General features: G+C 40.0%; 1 protein-coding gene across 6 annotated transcripts in view; it reads left to right on the top strand.

The window, feature by feature from the left end:
• TBC1D30 (TBC1 domain family member 30) overlaps positions 1–19,433 on the top strand; it is a 62,061-nt gene that overhangs the window by 20,592 nt on the left and 22,036 nt on the right. For 4 of the 6 annotated variants that reach the window (XM_030258979.4, XM_030258964.4, XM_072922720.1 and 1 more), the window contains exons 3-5: positions 15,819–15,880; positions 16,305–16,370; positions 19,246–19,371. In XM_030258979.4, coding sequence (XP_030114839.4) covers positions 15,819–15,880; positions 16,305–16,370; positions 19,246–19,371 — 254 coding nt within the window. Of the gene's footprint in view, positions 1–9,878; positions 10,259–15,818; positions 15,881–16,304; positions 16,371–19,245; positions 19,372–19,433 lie in introns of those variants that run through there. The other 2 variants (XM_030258976.4, XM_030258971.4) reach the window with 2 other exon arrangements.

Consider the following 19,433-nt stretch of genomic DNA (forward strand, 5'->3'; position numbering starts at 1 on the left):
TGAGTACATTTTTATTTCACAAATCTTTACAGTTCTGAACTGATGGTAGATCTGCTCCAGTACCTGCAGGTACTGAGAGCCACATCATCTTTGGCAAATGTTGGACAATCAAGATGTAAGGGTTTGTGTGTATAAGCCCACAGCAGGTGTGGCTGTGTGAGCTGCATAACTGTAATATCATATCATTTCAGTCTTTAATCTTTTTCTGGCAAGTTTTTGGATGTGGAAGCAACCTGAGAGAAAAAGTTCTTTTAGATTGTATGCATAGTCTTTCAAACTTGTCTAGCTGAGCACTGCTTTTCTTTTATTCTGCTGGGGGTTGCAGTTCTTTATAAGAAACAATGCTATTCTTTTTCCTACTGAAATACTCTTTTCTAAAAAAAAAAAAAAAAAAAAAAAAAAAAACAAAAACCCAAAAAACCAAGCCCAAACATTGTGTACTTATAGGAGGGTTAATGGAGCTTCAGTGAAAATACCCAACAGAGTCTATTGCCTTTAAATAACACAGATGCATTTTATCTCCAAGTGGTACAGGCTAAACATTCTTTGGTCACATTAGCCTTTGAAGAAAAGATTTCCTGGATACTGAAGATCAAATGGAGGATAACAGCTGCTTGGGATAATTAGTGCTAAGAACAGACTGATTTATGGAGCATCAGGCAGTACCAGCAGCTATGTTTCTGCAGCTTTGAGATAGCTTGGTGTTTAAAAACAAGATGCTAGAAGAGTGAGTTGCGGAGCTTAGTCTGTTTGGATCAATAGTCCTGCTTATTATTCTGCACTGGAGCAGCTCTGAAGGAAGAGTTAAATATGAACCTCAGATTTTAAAAATGTTTTTCTCCTTGAAGCTGTTAATAACCTGAATCGGATTTACTGAGTAGTAAAGGAGTGTTCCTCACATACCCTTGAAATTTGCCAGAGAAGTCAAGTCTGAGTTCCATCTCTACATTAGATCGTCTTACTTCCAAGCCTATCATTTATCTTTTTCTTAGTAAAATTTGGAACCTTCTTGCTATGTTCTGTCAGCAGTGAAACAGCTTCTAAATTTAGTTCCCTATAAATTATTGGTAACTTCCTAAAATCACAGAACCTGGTTCTGACCAACATGTTTTCCTTGCCATCCATGCAATACATATGGCCAAATACAGACTATGAACAGTTTTTGGTTCTTGGGCTGGATTAGGCATCATCAATAGATAACATTTGATTTGTGTTTGTGTGGTTTTCATCGTTTGGGTTTTTTCCCAGCATGTTATTGCTAATTTCCAGTCTTATCCACTGCTCATGGGCAGAAATAGCTATTGGACCTTAGATCCTGAAGGAAAAATAATTATACAGTGAAACTAAAGGAAGTCAGAGTGGGGAGGTAATCAATGTACAGATTTTTTTTTTAAATGTATATTAATCTGAAGAGGTAAATATTACTGATATTTATAGTAATATCTAGAGATATCTAGAAGTCAGGTACCTATTGAGCTGTTCAAACTAGATATCACTGGACAAATAGATGGTATGAGACTCTTTGCAAAACAAACTTAAAGAAACAAGACTACTTGAAGGCTGGCAGAAGAAGCACATGTTTAAAGAAATAATGTGAGTTGTTCTGACCTATGCAGTAGTAAATAAATAGTCAGAGCTTTGCTGTTAGCCAAAAATTCATCCTTGTGTGGTGGTGAACATGCTAAAAATCAATTTTAATGGCTCTAGGCTTCAGTACTAAATGAGCCTTTGATTAATCCTAAACACATTCAATTCAATGAACTTGCCCTGTAAGAGTAAGTTATGAACTGAAGTTTTATCATTTAGCTGTTGAGCCTAAAATATTTGAGTAGTAATGTTTTTGGAACTGATAACTATTTTCTCCTCTTCATCTCACAAATTTCATTAAAAAACTCTGTGTCAAACTTCTTGTATAAATGGATAATGTGTGTATTTGTTTCAGAAAGTGTAGGTGGTGGTTTGAGGTTCTTTTGCTTTTTTAGCTGCTTCTGTTTCCAACACTTGGAGAGTATGCTCTGTGAAGCTACAGCCCACTTGGGAGATGAAAAGAATTAGGTGGTCTGGAGGTCTTGGGGTTGCAATAGCTTCATATACATGCAAAACTTTATGGAACTAGTGGCATCTACAAATGGCAACCAAGGCATCCACGATCGAAAAACTGGAGTGGTGGAGCAGGCCTTGTTATTGACTGATCAAAGTTTTTGGTTCCAAGAGCTCTACAGTGCTTATATGAGCTTCTCCAGGAGTCAGCACCATTCCCCTCCCCAACTCCAGAAAGGGTCATGTTTCTGTTCCTGTGGAGACCATGTGTACTGGGAGACAGGATTTGTGCTGGAAGCCAGCCTCTTATCCTTGGGCAGTGCAGGACAGACTGGCTCTTTGCTACTTGAAAACCTTCCGTGGGCTGAACCCGTCTTTGCTGCATGTCCTTAGCATTACTGCAAAGAAGTATGAGTCACTGTATAAAAACTTATATGTATAAATGTGGTCCATTTCCATAATAATTCCTGGCCCAAAGCAAAGAGATTTTGCCATTAATAATTTTTTTAACTTTGGCAATTAATTTCTTAATCTAAAATTCTTCCAAGTGTTCTATTTGTGGATAAATCTAGTCTTGAGGATATAGGATAATTTTGGTTTTTTTCTTTATGCTGGGCAGATAAAAATCCTGCTTTTTCTGAAATAGCAGTTCAGATCAATGAAGCTGGTGATTCACACTGTAAAATTCAATTTATATGGTAGGTGCTAAGCAAATAATCAGATTCTAATAAAGGAAGAGAAGTTCAGATTTAGATCTGGGACCTGCTATGACCTCCATTTTTCTGCAATATTATCTAAAGCATAACTACAAATCATACCTATCAGAATTATTTTTTTCATGTATTGCATTAGTTTTTCTGCTGAGTTGATGAGTTATTTTTTTAAATTACCATGTGGCATTTAAGCAAGATTCTGGAGTGTGAGTACTGGCCAAGATGTGCATTTTCCTCATATTGTTTAGCAAGGTTAGGAAACATTTCTTAACTTTTATAATCATGCTTTTCAGCAATATTTTTTCTTCTTACATAGGCCTCTTCAGCAATTTTTGTTCTTAATATATGCCTTACCACAATAATATTTTTAATTTCTTTTGTAGATACAAGTAATTTCTTTGTCAAAAGAAGGTCTTTTGCTCTCCGAAACCTCACTTTGATTCATTACTTCATAATAAATTTAAAGGGTGTTCTCTCTATATTTCATTGACCATGTAAGCATTGCTATGACTTTTATTACAGTTGTTAATTCTAGATTTTATGCTGCTGGCTACTGCAGCAGTTAAAATATATTGTTACTTTAACAGTGCTTGCATGACACATCTTTTAGCTTGCTCATGAGATGCAACTATCTGCTATAGCTTTACTGCTATAGTAGGCACGTGAAGGCAATAAGTAAAATAAATTTATTCTCCCCCTCCTTTTGTTTTCTTCATCACTGTTCCTCAAGTGGCAATTATAACTTCAGAGTTTATTTATTCATTTGAACCAAATTAAAAAATATATAATAAGAAACCTAGATGCTCTTGAGTTACAGACACACCACCAATTTTACAACATGGAGATATCTATCCACTTATCTATCATTTTTCTCAGCTTGTTAGAAGCATGTGGAACATAGCATTTGGAAGCTTCTGCAAGCTCCTTTTTTTGTTTGGTGTACTTTCCTCTTTTTGGAAGACAACATATATATGAGTAAAGAAGTAAACATAAGGTGGACTTCAGCATTAGATTAATCAACTGTTTCAGTGTTTGTACATATGTTTTCATGAATGCTTGTGTGTGTGTGGGCTTTCCTCATGTTCATTGTAGATCTAGTCTGTCTTCCTCTTGTTGCTTTCATATCCAAATCTCTTCACAACTTTTTTCTCTGTTGTCCCATCCTTATAATTTTTTATGTAGTATACAAGCTTGGCTCCTGCCTCCTACCTCCATCCCACGTGTGTTTTAAAACAAGCATGTTTTCAATCTCCCCTTATGCTGACATTTTCTTATAGATGTTTCACCATATTGAACATGCTGATGATTAAAACCCAATCTCTTAGCACTCTCATTGACCTCATGTGTTCATAGTGTGTCCCTTGGAGCTCATCTCTGCCATGAAGGACATAGAAACAACAGCAGCTCTTATATTAAGAATACTGTCCACTATGCTTTTCAATATCATCTGGCTGTCAACCTGTACTTCTCTATCTGCTAATGTGTTTTCATTTTTTTTTTTTTTTAAGCAGGCAGTCTGAGGTTTTGCTGTACTTTTGCAGTACCTGTAGCAACGTGCTGGAGCCCAGAATTAGGGTTTACAGGCACTGCAGTGAATACAGATATCTTTAAGAGTATATTAGGCGTTCTCAGTTGTGTAATTTTGTTGTCTTCCATTACTGGCATAATAAGGTGAACTAACTGCTGTCTTGTGATTAAGCAAAATTAGTCTAAGCTCCTTTTTGTGTCCCACATAGGTAGTTCAGAGTTAAATTTCTGCCTTGTTCTTTCAGTGTAGCTGTTGAATCATATGTTACAAGTTTCCACATCAAATCCATTTTGTAATGTCAGTAAGGTTTTCAGGTTTTTTCTGAAATATTTGAGGTGCCTGTGATCTGTGCTACATGATGTTTAAAAAACATGAATCAGTTTCTACTTTTTTGGAATTCTTTCAATTCTCTCCTTTTAAGCTCTGGGACCAGTCCATTCCCAATGATGGGCCTGGAGTGAAATAAGCCACCCTTTTTAGTCAGCCCATTGGCATTAGTTGCTGTCACTGGAAAACTCTGGCATAATTCTCAGGGTGTGCCTGCCAAAAATTTCAAGAAGCAATATGACTATGAACATTATTCAACTTGAAAGTACACTTACTAGATATAACTGTCCATCATTCCCAAGACTAAATTATAACCTATATTTGTGGGCAGGGGATGCTAGGTCTATTGAGGGGACTTTTTGCAAGTGGAGAAGGGAGAAGTGGATAATGTGTGTGGGAGGAAAAGGGGAGAATTAGGTAAAAAACCCCCAAATCCCGCAACTAAAGATCATAACAAAGAATCTTCAGCCACAATCTCATGGCTGGATCCTGATTGTGATGGCTGAAGAATCATGTTGGGCATATGCAGTTGTGAGCATCTTACATGAGTTACAGACTTGTAGATTAATTTCCTGGTCAAAGATATATAGCATACTAAGCAGTACTAATTAAATTATTGTCTCTAGATTAGTCCTCAATAGGTATGGCTAAACAACATGCAAGCAATGTTCTTTTTCAGATATCTTACCTCTAAGCAAGTGAATTCCCCAGCTCCTCTGTCATAAGCTCACCAAGAACAAGTGTGCTATTTTAGGGCTTCCTTTAAAACAAGGCTGTATTAAAGTGTCAGTTTTGGACCATGCTGTCAGTTTTGGAAGGGGGAAATAAGTAATAAGGTTATGTGCCTGAAGTGTAAAGGAGGAGGAAACATTTGACTAGCTGTATGCTTCCTTAGCCTAAATCATACAAATTTTGTTCTCTGTTCCTGGAAGTCATAGATGTTATTTCCTGTCCATTGTGCAGTTTATATTTGTGCTGAATACCTTTGTAGACAAGGATTGGTTCTGCAGCTTTTGTCTGTGATATCGAATATAGGACACAGTGAGGTCTTGATCTCTTTTGTGACATTTGTGTACAAAGTCATACAAATAATGACTAATGAAATAAAAAGTTTTAAAATATTACAGCTGTGTTGATGAGACTGTGTGAACGCACTGCACCATTTTCCTGAGTCCTGCTTTTAACAAGTGTATAGAATTAATCTTCTCTAAGCACAAATAGAGTAGCAAAAATTTGTTTTCATATTTTTTTTGGAACCATCCTTTGTGCAGTAAAGACAACCCCAGATTACTTGTCCGACAACAGAAACCAGCTTGATGGCAGAACTGAATCTCTTAGTCCATAATCACGTTTCTCCTTCTGCATAACACAAATCTCTCCATCAGCTCCCTTCTTAGGTGCTCCTGCAACAGTGATGCAGCTACACTAAACAGTGCCAAAGGCTCTGTGCTTGGTGGTCCACATGGTAGTTGCAGGTAGCTGGTGGATCACAGCATGCACTCCTTGCATTCTGAGGTAGCACATCAGTACCAGGGGCTGTGGACAGAGCAGTATGGGTGGTGCAGGAGAGGATGCTCCCCTTGCTGAGGTGGGAGGAGTGCTGGGCTGTGCCACCTCACAGGCTTTTGTGTTCAAGGGAATTTATGTGTTCATGCTGTAGCATTGCCGTAGCACCTGTGTCCCTGTGGTGTCAAGGACTCAACAAGTCAGAGGCTTCTTTTCAAGCTGTCAGAAGTGGTTCCATCTTGTGCGTTGGAGAAGTGTGAAACTTCAGGTGGGTTGTGCTTGATTTTAGGCTTTTAGGATCAAGCAGAAGGAAGCAGGTCTGGTTTTTTTCAGAGGGATGTTTAATAATAGTATATGCATAGAACTGGGTAGGATAGGAATTTTGTTCTCCAGTGGTGGAGATGGTTTAATGGGCTAAATGTATTTAAAACAGTTTTGCTCTCTGGGAGAACCTCAGACTGGCTTACCTTTTCTTGTCTCTAATGTGGATATATTTAATTACATTTTTTTTTCTCTTGTATACTGTCATTTGAAAGTGAAATATTTTTTTCTTTTGAGCCTCATGGTGAATTACATGTCAAAACATATGTTGGTTTATTTGCTAACTTCTGTAGAACTATTTGAAACCCTATGGTAATATATTTTTTTTGGCTCTTTAAAGTAGTATGTTGAACTCAGGGGCTTAGCAGACAGTGACCCTATGATTTGGTCAATATAATAGGTTTTCCCTTGTGATTGCAATACATTCCCCCCCCTCATCTTATTGATATATATTTCTTTCTGATATTTGCTATATCATCAGCTGCTGTAATGCTGCTGTTTAAGTGTAATTTGCAAAATCCTCTTGGACAAATCATATTACAGTATTATCATACAATACATTTACTCTAATTTTTCATGGGTACATGTTATTTTAAGTATTTTTGCTTAGATTGATGTTTAGAATTGTGGCAAATAAGCTTTCTTCCCAGACTTTGACTGTTTTACTGGGATGTTGTGATGCACATCAGAATTAAGAGAGGTCTCTAAATTTTCTGTGCAATAAAGGGGAGAATATGGAGTTAATGAAATACAGTGACCCAGCTGAAGATACCTTACCATTTTTAGTCTTTTAATTACATTCAGTCTTCTTAGCACACATCAGGAGAGAAGTGGTGAGTTGTGCCTTCTAGTAATCTTGGGCTTGGACAGTTAAAGCTCCATGCAAACAAATAGATTCTTTAAAAGTAGATTGTGCTGTGGCCCCATTTCTGCTGCCCGTCCTTCTGTTCCTGTCGCTGCCCCATCTGTTTGTACTCATTGTCCTTTTCTGGCAACCTGTGTTTTACCTCATTGTCCCAGTGCAGACACAAATGGGCTAAAGAATGGACAGGTTTAAAGTAAATGGAATTGGTCAAAACCTGGCATTGATCTTGGGACTGACCATCCTAAGTTTGATTGTAACAAAGGAACAAGAATACTCATAGTATTCTTAATTCTGGTCTTAAAATGGCATGTGTAGAAGATGGTGGTAAGATTGTAAAGAGGTATGAAATGAGGAGGTAAGGCTTTTCAGTAAGTGACTCTGTTGTGTCAGAGGGAATACATGAACTACGGAGGGAGGGAAAAAAGCAAAGTCTCAAATTGATTATTACAAAATACTGGAGCTGAAATATCTTGCCTAGCCAAATATTTTGATTTTTTTTCCCCTTAAAATCCTTTCTGAATGTCATCTGTCTTGTCAGTAAATGCAGATGAGGGCTTGTGGACATGACCAGACTTCCATGCACTGGTGCATCAAACTAGATTCATGATAGTCGACATGTCTTGCCACAGGCAGATTAGAGGCTTTGCCTGATCAGTGGTTGAAACTCAGTGCCATCCACTTTTCTAGAAGCTAGCCCTGAAGACATGTATATGTATGCTTAATGGGAGGCTTATCCCTGCATCTAAAATCCATTTGTACTAATGATCCAGTGAGTCATCAAACCTATTAGTATGGCTTGGCTTCTTCATTTTGTCTCCTGAAGTTCAATTTTTGCATTTTTTCCTTCAGAATAACATTGCATTAATTGGCTGGCGTGCACGAAAGCTCCTTAATGGTATGCTTGGAAATATCTGTGTGCCCAGTCACAGATTGTCCTGATTGTTTCCAGTTTTCTTGTAGAGACAAGATGACAAGTAGGAGAAATAGCAATAATGGGGATACGGAATTCTCATTTTGAGAGCTGGTTATTTTCATCAGCTAAATATTGATGTATTTCTTAGACCTGATCTCTAATTGTTTAAAAACTGGAGGTAATGCAGTTTAGTGCAATGACTGATTCTACTGTCTGGATAATGAGTGGTTTCCGAAACTTTCATTATGGCTTCCAAGACTTTGGGTAACACCATGTGGTGTTGGATTAGTCAGTCTTGAAATGATCCAAGAATGATATGGTGCTATTTGCAAAAGGTGGTCAACCAAGAGGAGAATAATATTACGGAGATAATACAGCTATTTATGTATTTAAATGTTGCTGTTATAGTCCCATTGGTACAATCTGTACACCTAGGGAGACTAATTGATTTCAAATTTGATGCTTTAACCACTAAATCATCATCTCCAGCTGGCACTGAAATAAAGTGATTTGCATCATCTACATCAGCAGGGAAGTGTCACCTTTGTTAAAAAAAGAACCACCGACACACAGACTTAATTATCTATTCAGAGTGCAAGCTAACAGCTCAAATGTAGTGACTTTTCTCCAAAACCCAAGCGGATATTTAAAGAGTCGTGATCAAAATCACACTTCTCTGAAAGCTTAACGGTGACTTCTAAAAATAGTTATAACTGATTTAAAAAAGAGGCTTGATTCTGTGTTTTATATTGTGTATCTTTTATATAATTAGCTTTACTGCTTATTCGTTGCCAGTTTTCTCTCCTCATAATGTGACTGAGGAACACAACTTTTTAATAAAGGAGCAAAATGTTTCAAAGATACAATTGTCGGCAGGTTCACTGAGACTTCTGGTAGTTTGGCCTTTGAGCCTGACTAATGTGATGTGATAAATCTGCTCTCCTTCCACAAATATGCTGATGGGTGTAGGTTATAAAAGCTATCATTATTTCAAATGCTCTTCTTTCTTGTCAATCAAACCACTAGTTTGAGAATCTCCGAAACCCTTTAAAGATGCTCTTAGGCCAGATAGCACTGGAAAATGCATCTAATAAAGTGCTTCTTCTAACTGCTTAGTGCATGGCATATTACTTGTAAGTGCAGTTACAATGTAGAGTCATAGAAAAGGCTGTTATTTCAGCTGAGGATGTTCAGGGTCTCTTTGCCAGTGAGGGAAAAACAGAAACTGCACAATGCTTGCTTATGCTGCTGCTGGGACTATTGCTGAGCAGGAGCCCAGCCGGCCCTAGCACTGATATGATGTTAAACTCTTCCCCTGCTCCATGGTCTGATAGTGCTGGTCAGACTCCTTCTCAGGACAGCTTTTTGAAAAAGGCAGCAGGATTATCTATATATGTCCAGCTGTAGGCCCGAGTACCATGTGAGAAGACTATTTGGTGGATATTTAGCTCGTTTCATTCTCGGAAGAAATGTCAGTATCGCCGCCTGTTAACGGCGTCAAGCGCGCCGTGTCTGCATTGCCCGTGTCGGGTGCTCTCCGTGCAGCCTGGGGGTTGTGCTGCTGTCCTGAAGCCCTTTGGCACTGCTGAGCCCCACCACTGATTGCCGCCAGGGCTCCCTTTATTCCTAACCAGAGCTGCTGCTCCCCTCGCCCGCTGCATTCCAGGTGGTGCTGGAGGAGGAGGAGGAGAGGCTGCTGGTCTTTTCAGGCAGTGATGCTAGGATTGTGGGCGGGAACAGTGGGTTTGTTTTTTTTCCCCCTTTTTGTCTTTCTCCTCTCCTTGTCCTCCCTCTTCTCTCCGGCACTCGGACTTCGCTGTCTGCAGTGCAGGTCCCCGCACGCCATGCCCCCCACCCCGCCGCCCTAGGGCGAGCCCCGGGCACCATGCGGCAGGACCGGCTCACGGGCTCGCTGCGGCGCGGCGGGCGATGCCTGAAGCGGCAGAGCTCGGGCGGCGGCGTGGGCACCATCCTCAGCAATGTGCTCAAGAAGCGCAGCTGCATCTCCCGGACCGCGCCGCGCCTGCTGTGCACCTTGGAGCCAGGTACGTGCGCCGGCCGGGCGAGGCGGCGGCTGCCGCCCCGCAAGCGGCTTAGCGGGGCGGAGGGAGCGGCCGGAGCCTCGGGGCGGCTCGGAGAGGAGGAGACGGCCGGCGGGCGATGAGGGCCGCGGGTAGGCGCGGCGGGGCGAGGGACAGCGCCCGGGGCGGCCCGGCCCGAGGCAGACGCGCCTCACCGGCCGCCCTGCGGCAGCCCCGGCGCGGCCCGGCCGGCGGGGGATGCCGCGGCCTGGGGCCGGCGGCGCGTCCGGAGCGCGGCCGGAGCGCGGGGCTCCGCCCGGGCCGGGCCGGCCTGGAGCGGGGCCTGCGAGGCGGCCCCGGGCCGGGCAGCGGCCGAGGCACCGCGGCGGGTGCGAGGCTGCCCCGGCGGGAGGCCGGGGGCGGCCGGGGCCCCGCGGGGAGGCAGCGCGCTGGCCCTGCCCCGGGGGATTCCTCCTGCCCGTGTCCCACCCGGCCCGCGGATCCCGGCTCCGCTCTCCAGGTCTCCTAGTCCTTTCCTTGCTCCTCCCGCTCAGCGTCGCCGCCTCGCAGCGCTTTTGCGTCTTCTGTCCCTAGTGCCTTTCTCCCTCCGTCTCCTCTCCCCCGGGCTCGGCGACTCAGCTTTCTGCCAGTCCCTGGCTGAAGTCTCCTCGCAGCCTCCCCAGACTTTTCCTGATAAACCTGCTACATCTTGACCTGCCGGAGACCCCTCCTCCCGCCCAGCCTTTGTCTGTTGTTGGGTGTTGTCTAAATTTGCAACCATTCCTGTTCCAACGGGAAAGCATCAGCTCTGCAGCTATGTTTTCTAGATTCTGCTTCAGTATCAAAATCTTTTAAGAACTGGGTGGTCAGCAAACGATGTGTGTTTACTGCAGTGAAGGGGCTCTCAACAGAAGCACGGATGGGTGATTATGACTGAATGCTAGATTCTAGTCACCTGCCATCAAAATTTTGGATTTTTTAAAAAATGAAATATCAAGAAATTTAAAGTCAATTTACCATGTTAGAACTGTCACTTGTAGCTAAAACGTTGCTGATCTGTTGCCTAATTTTAGGCATTTACAAAGCATGCAAGCCAGAGATCCACTGAAACATAGAGCAATACACGGAAATAAAGATCAGTTTCCCATTGTATTAGCTGTGTGTGCATCAAGCCACAATGTTCACTGTGTTTGAGATGAGTTTCAGAAGCTGTTATTAATAAGGTCTTGGACACATTTTGGTAGATTTATGGACTTGCTGTTTTCAAGGAGATTTCCTGACTTGTAATTCTCAAAGACCCCTGCTCCAACAGTAGTCTGCTATTATCCCGGGTAATGACGTTATCTGGATAATGACATTCATGTATTTACACTCACACAAAGACCAGGGGATGTGATTGGGCTGTAACTGTAAATGCCACAGTCCTAAAAATCCCACTGTTTTGGGGTTTCCATATTTTTCATATGTAGGTAAAGACAATAACTCTGTTCAGGATACATGTTTTCATGTGTGGTGGAGATGGGACAGCTAGTGAATCCTTTTAAAATATCCTGAATGAAACATTCTTCAGATTTACTTAGTGTTTATACTAGCTGTCTGTACTGTGAAGTTGTATTGTGAAGTTTTTCTGGACTGAGATTTTAGATGTGCTTTGATACACCCCAGTGAGCTCTGGCCCCTGATAGAAGTGGTTTCATACAGAGTTACTCAGAATGTTACTTTTAGAGATAAATTGCAAGGCTAAGAATAGTCCTGGAACAGCAAGCAGTATAAGGTGACTGTTTACATTGACGCTGCTCTTTCCTCAACTATGGGCTCCCACTGCGCACAAATCTGCTTTAGGCCTTTTTCCTTGTTTATTTTTGATAAAATATTTATTTGCATTCTGTGGGAGAGGTTTCAACAGCTGTGAAGTACAGCTGAGAACCTATAGTGCTGCTTCCCAAGTTTAAAGCTATGTCTTTATAGCTCACAAACGTGCATCAAAACACATCATCTTCCTACACTTTCTTCTGGTTTGATATTTCTGAAAAAATCCCAGATTTTGCCCTATCCTTTTGTTTGTTGAGGGTGGACTGGGAATTTGATTTTGTCACCCAGGTACTTGACTGACAGTATTTTTATCCCATCTTGTGTCTCTTTTGTGGTTCTAGGCTGCATTTTGGTTATGCAGTGGAAGACTGCTAGGGTTTGGGAATCCTAGGGATATAATCTTTCCTCTTACAGCCTTTACTTGTCAAGAGTTATTGTGTATTTTACACAGGAAAGCTTACAGGACTGTAGTTTGGGGGGGGGGGTATATTTTCCTATTTTTAAATTCTTTGATTTTTTATATAACTTCTCTGCAGTGGTTTCTGGTGACAGGCTTGGAAGGACATTGAACAGAGTTTATTTTGGCATTCCCCTGACTTTCAGAAATTTGTTGTCAAGCATGTACCTTTGTGTGTCCTTGTATTCACGGAGCTAATAATTCCAGAGTGTTCCCAGCATACTCCTGCTGTTATGAGTTAGTATGCTTCTCAGATATGAAGAATTAGTTGAAAGTGTATGAACTGGAAGTGATCTTTAATATGTCAAATGACACTGTAGCCTGGCTGATTTGATTTGAAAGGGCTGAGTTGTACTGACAATGCTTAAAGTAGAAGCTATTGCTCTGTGAGTGGTGCATCTGTGCCAGGCTGTCCCTGCTGAGGAGCTGGGAAGAAAAGTCCTCTTAAGGCCTGAAGGGGTCTTTTTCTGCAAAAAGCATGCGTTTATGTAATGGAAAGCAATGTGACCTAAAGATGGAGGATTGTTAGAAATGGGAAAATCCAGTAAAAATAGGTGCAGACATGCGGTAGGGTTGTATGGATGTGGGGTACTGAGGGGGGCAGAAACTATTGGGAAATCTAACTTAGTTTATGGAGAGAAGACAACTATAATAAAAAAAGGGGTAATGATGGAGAAAGGAAGGATTAGGAAACCAAGAGAGGTTGAGTTAGGGATAGGCATTAGGTTCCTTGAAGTTCTAAAACTCAGGGACAAATTCCTTGAGCAGAGTGCAGAAACTGCATGGAGCAAGATGGTTCTTGTGTCAGAAATAAGTAATGGGCAATGAGATGCTGCTCCCAATTTTCTGGTTACCTTCCTTACTCTCTCTGTATGGTTGCAGCTTTTTTTAGCATGCTTACTTGCTGTATTTTTTATTAAGCAATGCTGTAATTTTTTGGTTTTAGGAGATAGAAATTCTTTAAAATGGATGGCAATGAAGAACAATTCATATATCCTCCGGGGTTCATTCCCCATGGTTCTTCCCCTCTCACAAAACTGTCATGTAATTTGATTTGGAAAGTACTTCTAATGGAGAACAAATAAAGGGACACATTCCGTGGCTTTTACAAGAGGTTGTCATGCATGGCCTGACCAAGCAGTTCCTCAACATGCTGAAGAGAGTGTTCTCTGTAGTCTGGTGTTACCATGTGATGTAATTCTCATTTACAGTAATTTTCACACCTGTTTTAATTGTTTGCTGTGATTTAATTAACTTTAGTAGATGGATGATCTCATTTCAGTCTCATTTAGTCAAAGGTCTCATTAGAAGGGTCTCATTTCAGTCTCAGGAGAGACATGTACCTTGACTGTAGTGTGAGCTCTCTGGTCATGATGTTCATGTAACTATAGATAGATCTTTCCTTGTTCTGAGATTTTATCTTTATGTACTTGATCTTTTGAAGACATGGAAGTATCTGCTTATGTCCTTCTTAGGAAGATTCTAAAACAGAAAAGTTGTTACTGGGATCTTTTAAGTCTTAGAAAACTGTGAAATAATTTGTATTTGGATGCTGGGCTGGAAAAGAATACATGCTTATTTTGGAAGGCTATTGGTTCTTTGCTACAAAGTAGTGTTTGGTAATGTGTCAGCATCTGTTACTTTAACAAAAGGAGTTCTCGGTCATGATGTATTTTTGTATGTATTAGGGTGTCTTACAGTACTTACTTTTTTTGCTTGAGAATGATGTTCACGTTTTCCAATTTCAGCAAATGTGACACAATTTAATCTCAGGTTACTGCCATTGTTACATTGATTTGAATTATTATGAAAATATTTATCTATTAGGAGTCCCTGCCGAGTGCCATTGCGCCATGGGAAGGAATACTAATAAACAGTTACTCCCAGGAATAGCTATTAATCCTTCAATGTTTTTTCAAAATGTATTGATTGTGGTTTGAAATCTTTATTTTTCTAGGTCTGACAAGCATGTCTTTCAGATCTGAAGCAGGAAAATGAAAGCACTAATCCCCAGGTCTCAGTGATGCAATTCTAAAAAACTAAAATTCTCAACAGAGCTGGAGTTTGTGTGATTTTTTCTTTGTTTCTATTCACTCACCCCTAACAAAGAAAAAAAAAAGCCAAAAAAAAGCCATGGAGAAAAAGGTTTTGTCTTCAGGTATATAATTATCAGGTAGTAAGGCTTTAAAATTACTTACCACCGCTTCAGTATGCAAATACTCAAAGGCATTTTATATTCCATAAATAGCAAATGCCACTACAGTTCGGTTTTCTGTCACACTTGTAGGTTTAAATCCCCAAAGAACTGGGTATTACTGGTGAGTTGATTAGCATGGATATTGCATACTTAAAACCTTGCAGGATTATAATCTGTTTGGGTTTTCTCTGTGTGTGTATAGATTGTATAGATATGTGCGTATGTATGTATATATTTCTATATTAAAAATGTTTGGCTTCATATTCTGGAAAGATGAGAAGCTCTGTGTAACATAATTGTAAATGTGGAACAATAGCACTGTATTAAATTATGGAGGGAAAATAAATGAGGGCTTCATTCTTTGTGCCGGCCGATGGGAGGGAGTGGATGTGATCTGATGCTGTGTTCAGCACCTGAGTTCTGGACAGCGGCATTTGAAGGACCAGGGAATTGTACATTCAAACTGTGGGATGGAAAACAAATTAAACATTCTACTGTTGATCATGTTCTGGAATACTCCAGTGCCATGTTGGGATCCACTTGAGATTCTGGTGTTTTATATGATATTATATGAACAATTACTAGGCCTGCTTCACTACAAGTAAAATAGTTTACTCATATGGCCAAAGTAAAATCTAAGCTTAAATCACAGTACTGACTAAATGTGCATTATGGTCTGAGGAATTTGAAAAAAATATATTCTGAACAGTAAAATAATTTTAGCACACCAAATTTATAAATTAGTTTTGACTGACTTAATGTCAAGAAGCTGGCATAGATGAAAAGAAACTGTGCACATGTATTTTTCTGTGGATGCATATGACAGTTTGTAGAACAGTGAACTATATGAATATTAGTGAAATGTGTTGTGCCAAATGACATCATTAAAGAGCACGTTACTGCATTTAAAAAATATTTTGTCTGTGTACTTCTTAACCTGTTCCTTGAATCTACTATATAGACAAAATTCACTGAAACAGGTTGAAATGTAGTTGTTAAAACAGGAAGATAAAATTTTGTATTCTAGTTTCAACTGTGGGTTTTTTGTGTTTGGGATTTTTTGGGTTCTTTTTGTTTTCTGAGCTAAATGAAATAATGACTTTTTTTTTCCTTTCTAGGGGTTGATACAAAATTGAAATTCACTCTTGAGCCATCTTTAGGTCAAAATGGTTTTCAGCAGGTAATTTGATATATTTTTTGTCTTGAGTTTGTGAAGGATTCTCTGGGTTTTCTGTAGTCAAGGATTCTGTGTTCTCTGCAGTCAAGGTGCTTGCCCTAGTTCAGAAGTGCATTTGTCATTGTAATATCAGCATATAATTTGCAATTTCATCAAAAGCTGTTGCATTCGTATTTAGAAAATGGAATAGGCTTTCATTGCTTATTCAGCTATTTCCTAAATCCTTGTGTCCTAGAATATTATACTTTAGTCAAATCGTCAAGTAATTAATCTGTATCTTCCCTGTGAGCAGATTAAGCAGGTTAACTCTGACATGTGTGCAGTAAAATGAAATGAATGTGCATGTCTACAAGGTAGTCAATGTTGCTATACTGTAGCATTAAACTAATGATGGATATTTTACATTTTTGGATGCTTTTGCTTTTAGTGGCATGATGCACTCAAAGCGGTGGCCAGACTGCCAACAGGCATCCCAAAGGAATGGAGGAGAAAGGTAGGTAGACCTCTATGCCTTGTGGGCCTTGTTGCCTGTAGGTTTCTCAGGAGAGGTGAATTACATCAATACTATCTGTTAGTGGGTTTTATAACAAATATTTGGACCCTTTAAGTTGTACTGGGGATTTTTCCTTGTTTACATTATTCAGTGACAGCCTCACAGGGCAGATGGAAAGGCTGAGGAGACAGGTAAAGATGGTGTTTTCAATAGTTGGGTTTTTTCTGCTTGAGGCTTAGGTAATTTATTCTGGTGCAGATGTTATTACCTCATACTGTCAGTCTCAAGAAATTGCACAAGTGAAATTACCCCCACAGCTGAAGATAAATGAAAGGAGAACATATCTGCAGTGTAGGCTGTCACACTTACGAAGGTGAAGTTGATAGATGCTTAATACTGAAAAGAATGCTTATAGAAACAGTTGTTGGGGAAAAGGCAGATTACCGAAATTAGGGAAATTCAGAGTCAGGAGTGATGTAGAATGGCAAGAGTGCAGCATTAACAGGAAATTGGACTGAGTTAGTGTTGTAGAATAGGGTTCATTGGGATTTTGCCAGACTTACTTTACTGCATTCTTCAAAGTTTGAAGTCCCCTAGTATAAAAAGAGGCATATCTATTAATTTTTTTTTAAAACCAAGTCACACAATTTCAGCTTTAAAAACACAGTTTTAATAAAAATAATATTTTTTAAGATTTATAAAATACAGTTTCACATATAATATATATAATAATATATTATTATATGTTATTTAAAATTATATATATAATTACAATGATAAATTATAAATATTATATAAATTATAAATTATATATATAATATAGTTCCCCATATTTCTGATGTATCAGCTTAATTTCTTTTTCCTGTTTTTACTGTCTTTCCAAACTGAACTGTACCTCTTTACAAATCAGGGGAGAAGGAAGAGAAGACTTCAAGGCATTGTTTTCCTCACACCACGATGTATTTATTTTTAATCTACAACTTCAAGAATCATTGTACCCATCTAGCAGCCATTTCTCTTTCCTGAAATGTTCTTTTCCCACACTCCAGAAAGTGTCTCAGACACTTTTCTGCGGTACATGAGTGGCAGAGGTCACAGAATTTCAGAAGGGCTTGTTTGGATGGGACCTCTGGAGGTCATCTGGTCCAACCCCTCTGCCCAAGCAGGGCCACCTACAGCTGGTTGCCAAGGACTATGTCCTGGTAACTTCTGAATATTTCCAAGGACAGAGATTCCACAACCTCTCTGAGAAATGTGTCAGTGCTCAGTTGCCCTCACAGTGAAAATGTGTTTCTTGATGTTTGAGGAGAACCTCCTGTATTTCTGTTTGTGCCTATTATCTCCGGTCCAGTCACTGGGCATGGATGAGAAAAGCCTGGCTTCATCCTCCTTGCACCCTCCTTTCAGGTGTTTATGCACGCTGGTAGGATTCCCCCAAAGCTGCCTTTTCTCCATTCTAGATGGCCCCGGCTCTCTCAGCCTTCCTGCATAGCAGAGATACTTTGCAACTGGGTGTCCCCAGAATGTTCTGGTGCTTGGGACTGTTTCTCCTCAGAGGCAGGATTTTGCTCTTCTCCTAGCTTAACCTTCATGAGGTTCTTGTCAGACCATTTTTCCATCCTGTCAAGGAGTCCTTGGGCTTGTCAGCCTCTCCTTCAAGTTCTGTGTAGTCAGCAGACTTGCATATGCTCTGCCACATTATCCAGCTCATATCTGTCTTTCCTTTTCACTCTGCCCATCTCTGTGTTTGCTCACATGTGACCGCATAATGCTAACCAAAGAAGTAGTGTAAGAAAAGAGATGTTGTCTTTTTACTGCCATCCCCTGGTTTCACAATGATTTTAAGGTAGATACCAAAATAGAGGAAGTATTTTGTGGTGGCAGCATGCTGATTTCCTCCTTTGCTGTCAACAAAAGGAGCAGGTTGACATCTGCATTATTGTTGTGGCACGTGACTTTTGGTTTATGGGGATGGCAGAGATAAAGGATCCAGTCAAACAATATCAGTAGGGATGTCAGCAATGCTGAGGCTGTTGGGAGGCAGAACAGTGGCATTCCTCCACATGGGTGGCTTCATAAATATATGGGAAGGGACATTTAAATGCAGAAAACATGAGATTCTGGGAGCTGTCCATAAATTCCTTCATCATGCAGCTATCGCAGTGTTTAAATCTGTGGGAAATGTCTAAATTGCTTTTCTCACTTGAGTAAATTAATGGCTGATATAAGATTTGACCAGTTTGCTTTCATGATTTCTTTCAGTTTCCTGAAAAAAAAAGGTCCTTTTTTGTTACTTGTTGTCATTTTATGATCTACCTTGTGCCTTTCACGGTTCAGGAAGTTCTCGAATCTTTATTAAAGGTCCAGCCTTTGTGTTGGATACACATGCATAAACACGTTCTGGCAATTATTAAGCTTTAAAATTAGTAAAAATGTTTGTTTCAGAACTCCCTGTAGCACCAACAGTTTAGGAAGCCCACTTGTAAGTTGTTTTGATCCAAGTCATGCTTTCAGATGGCAAATACTAGATGGCGTTTGCTCTGCAAAGTCATCAGAAGAGACTTCTGATAAAGGGAAGCACCAGCACTGCTAGATTTTGGAGGGCCCCTGTAAATTCACTGACAGCTGACTTGCATCTTTGTAAGAAGTACACAGATCTGGATGCTTAATGCTGACCATTTCCTTCCTTTCTGTTTTAGGGAGTAAGATATTATTTTAATTGTGCAAAAATTGTTGTGGCTAAAATTCTCTTCTGTGAATTTCAGGTCTAACAGCAGATCATGTATGGGTGAAGCTGATAAGGTTCATCTAAAATATATATCAAAACTTTATATTTTATCAGAGAAATAATTAATTTTGCCATATGTATTTCTAGGTTTGGTTGACCCTGGCTGATCATTACTTACACAGCATAGCCATTGACTGGGACAAAACCATGCGTTTCACATTCAATGAAAGAAGTAATCCTGATGATGACTCTATGGGCATCCAGATAGTAAAGGTAGCCAGCTAATTTATTATTTCTTTTCTAATTTTTGAATTAAAAGTTGATATTTGAATTTG

The sequence above is a fragment of the Taeniopygia guttata genome, chromosome 1A, assembly GCF_048771995.1.
Source record: "Taeniopygia guttata chromosome 1A, bTaeGut7.mat, whole genome shotgun sequence".
NCBI classification, from domain to species: Eukaryota; Metazoa; Chordata; class Aves; order Passeriformes; family Estrildidae; genus Taeniopygia; species Taeniopygia guttata.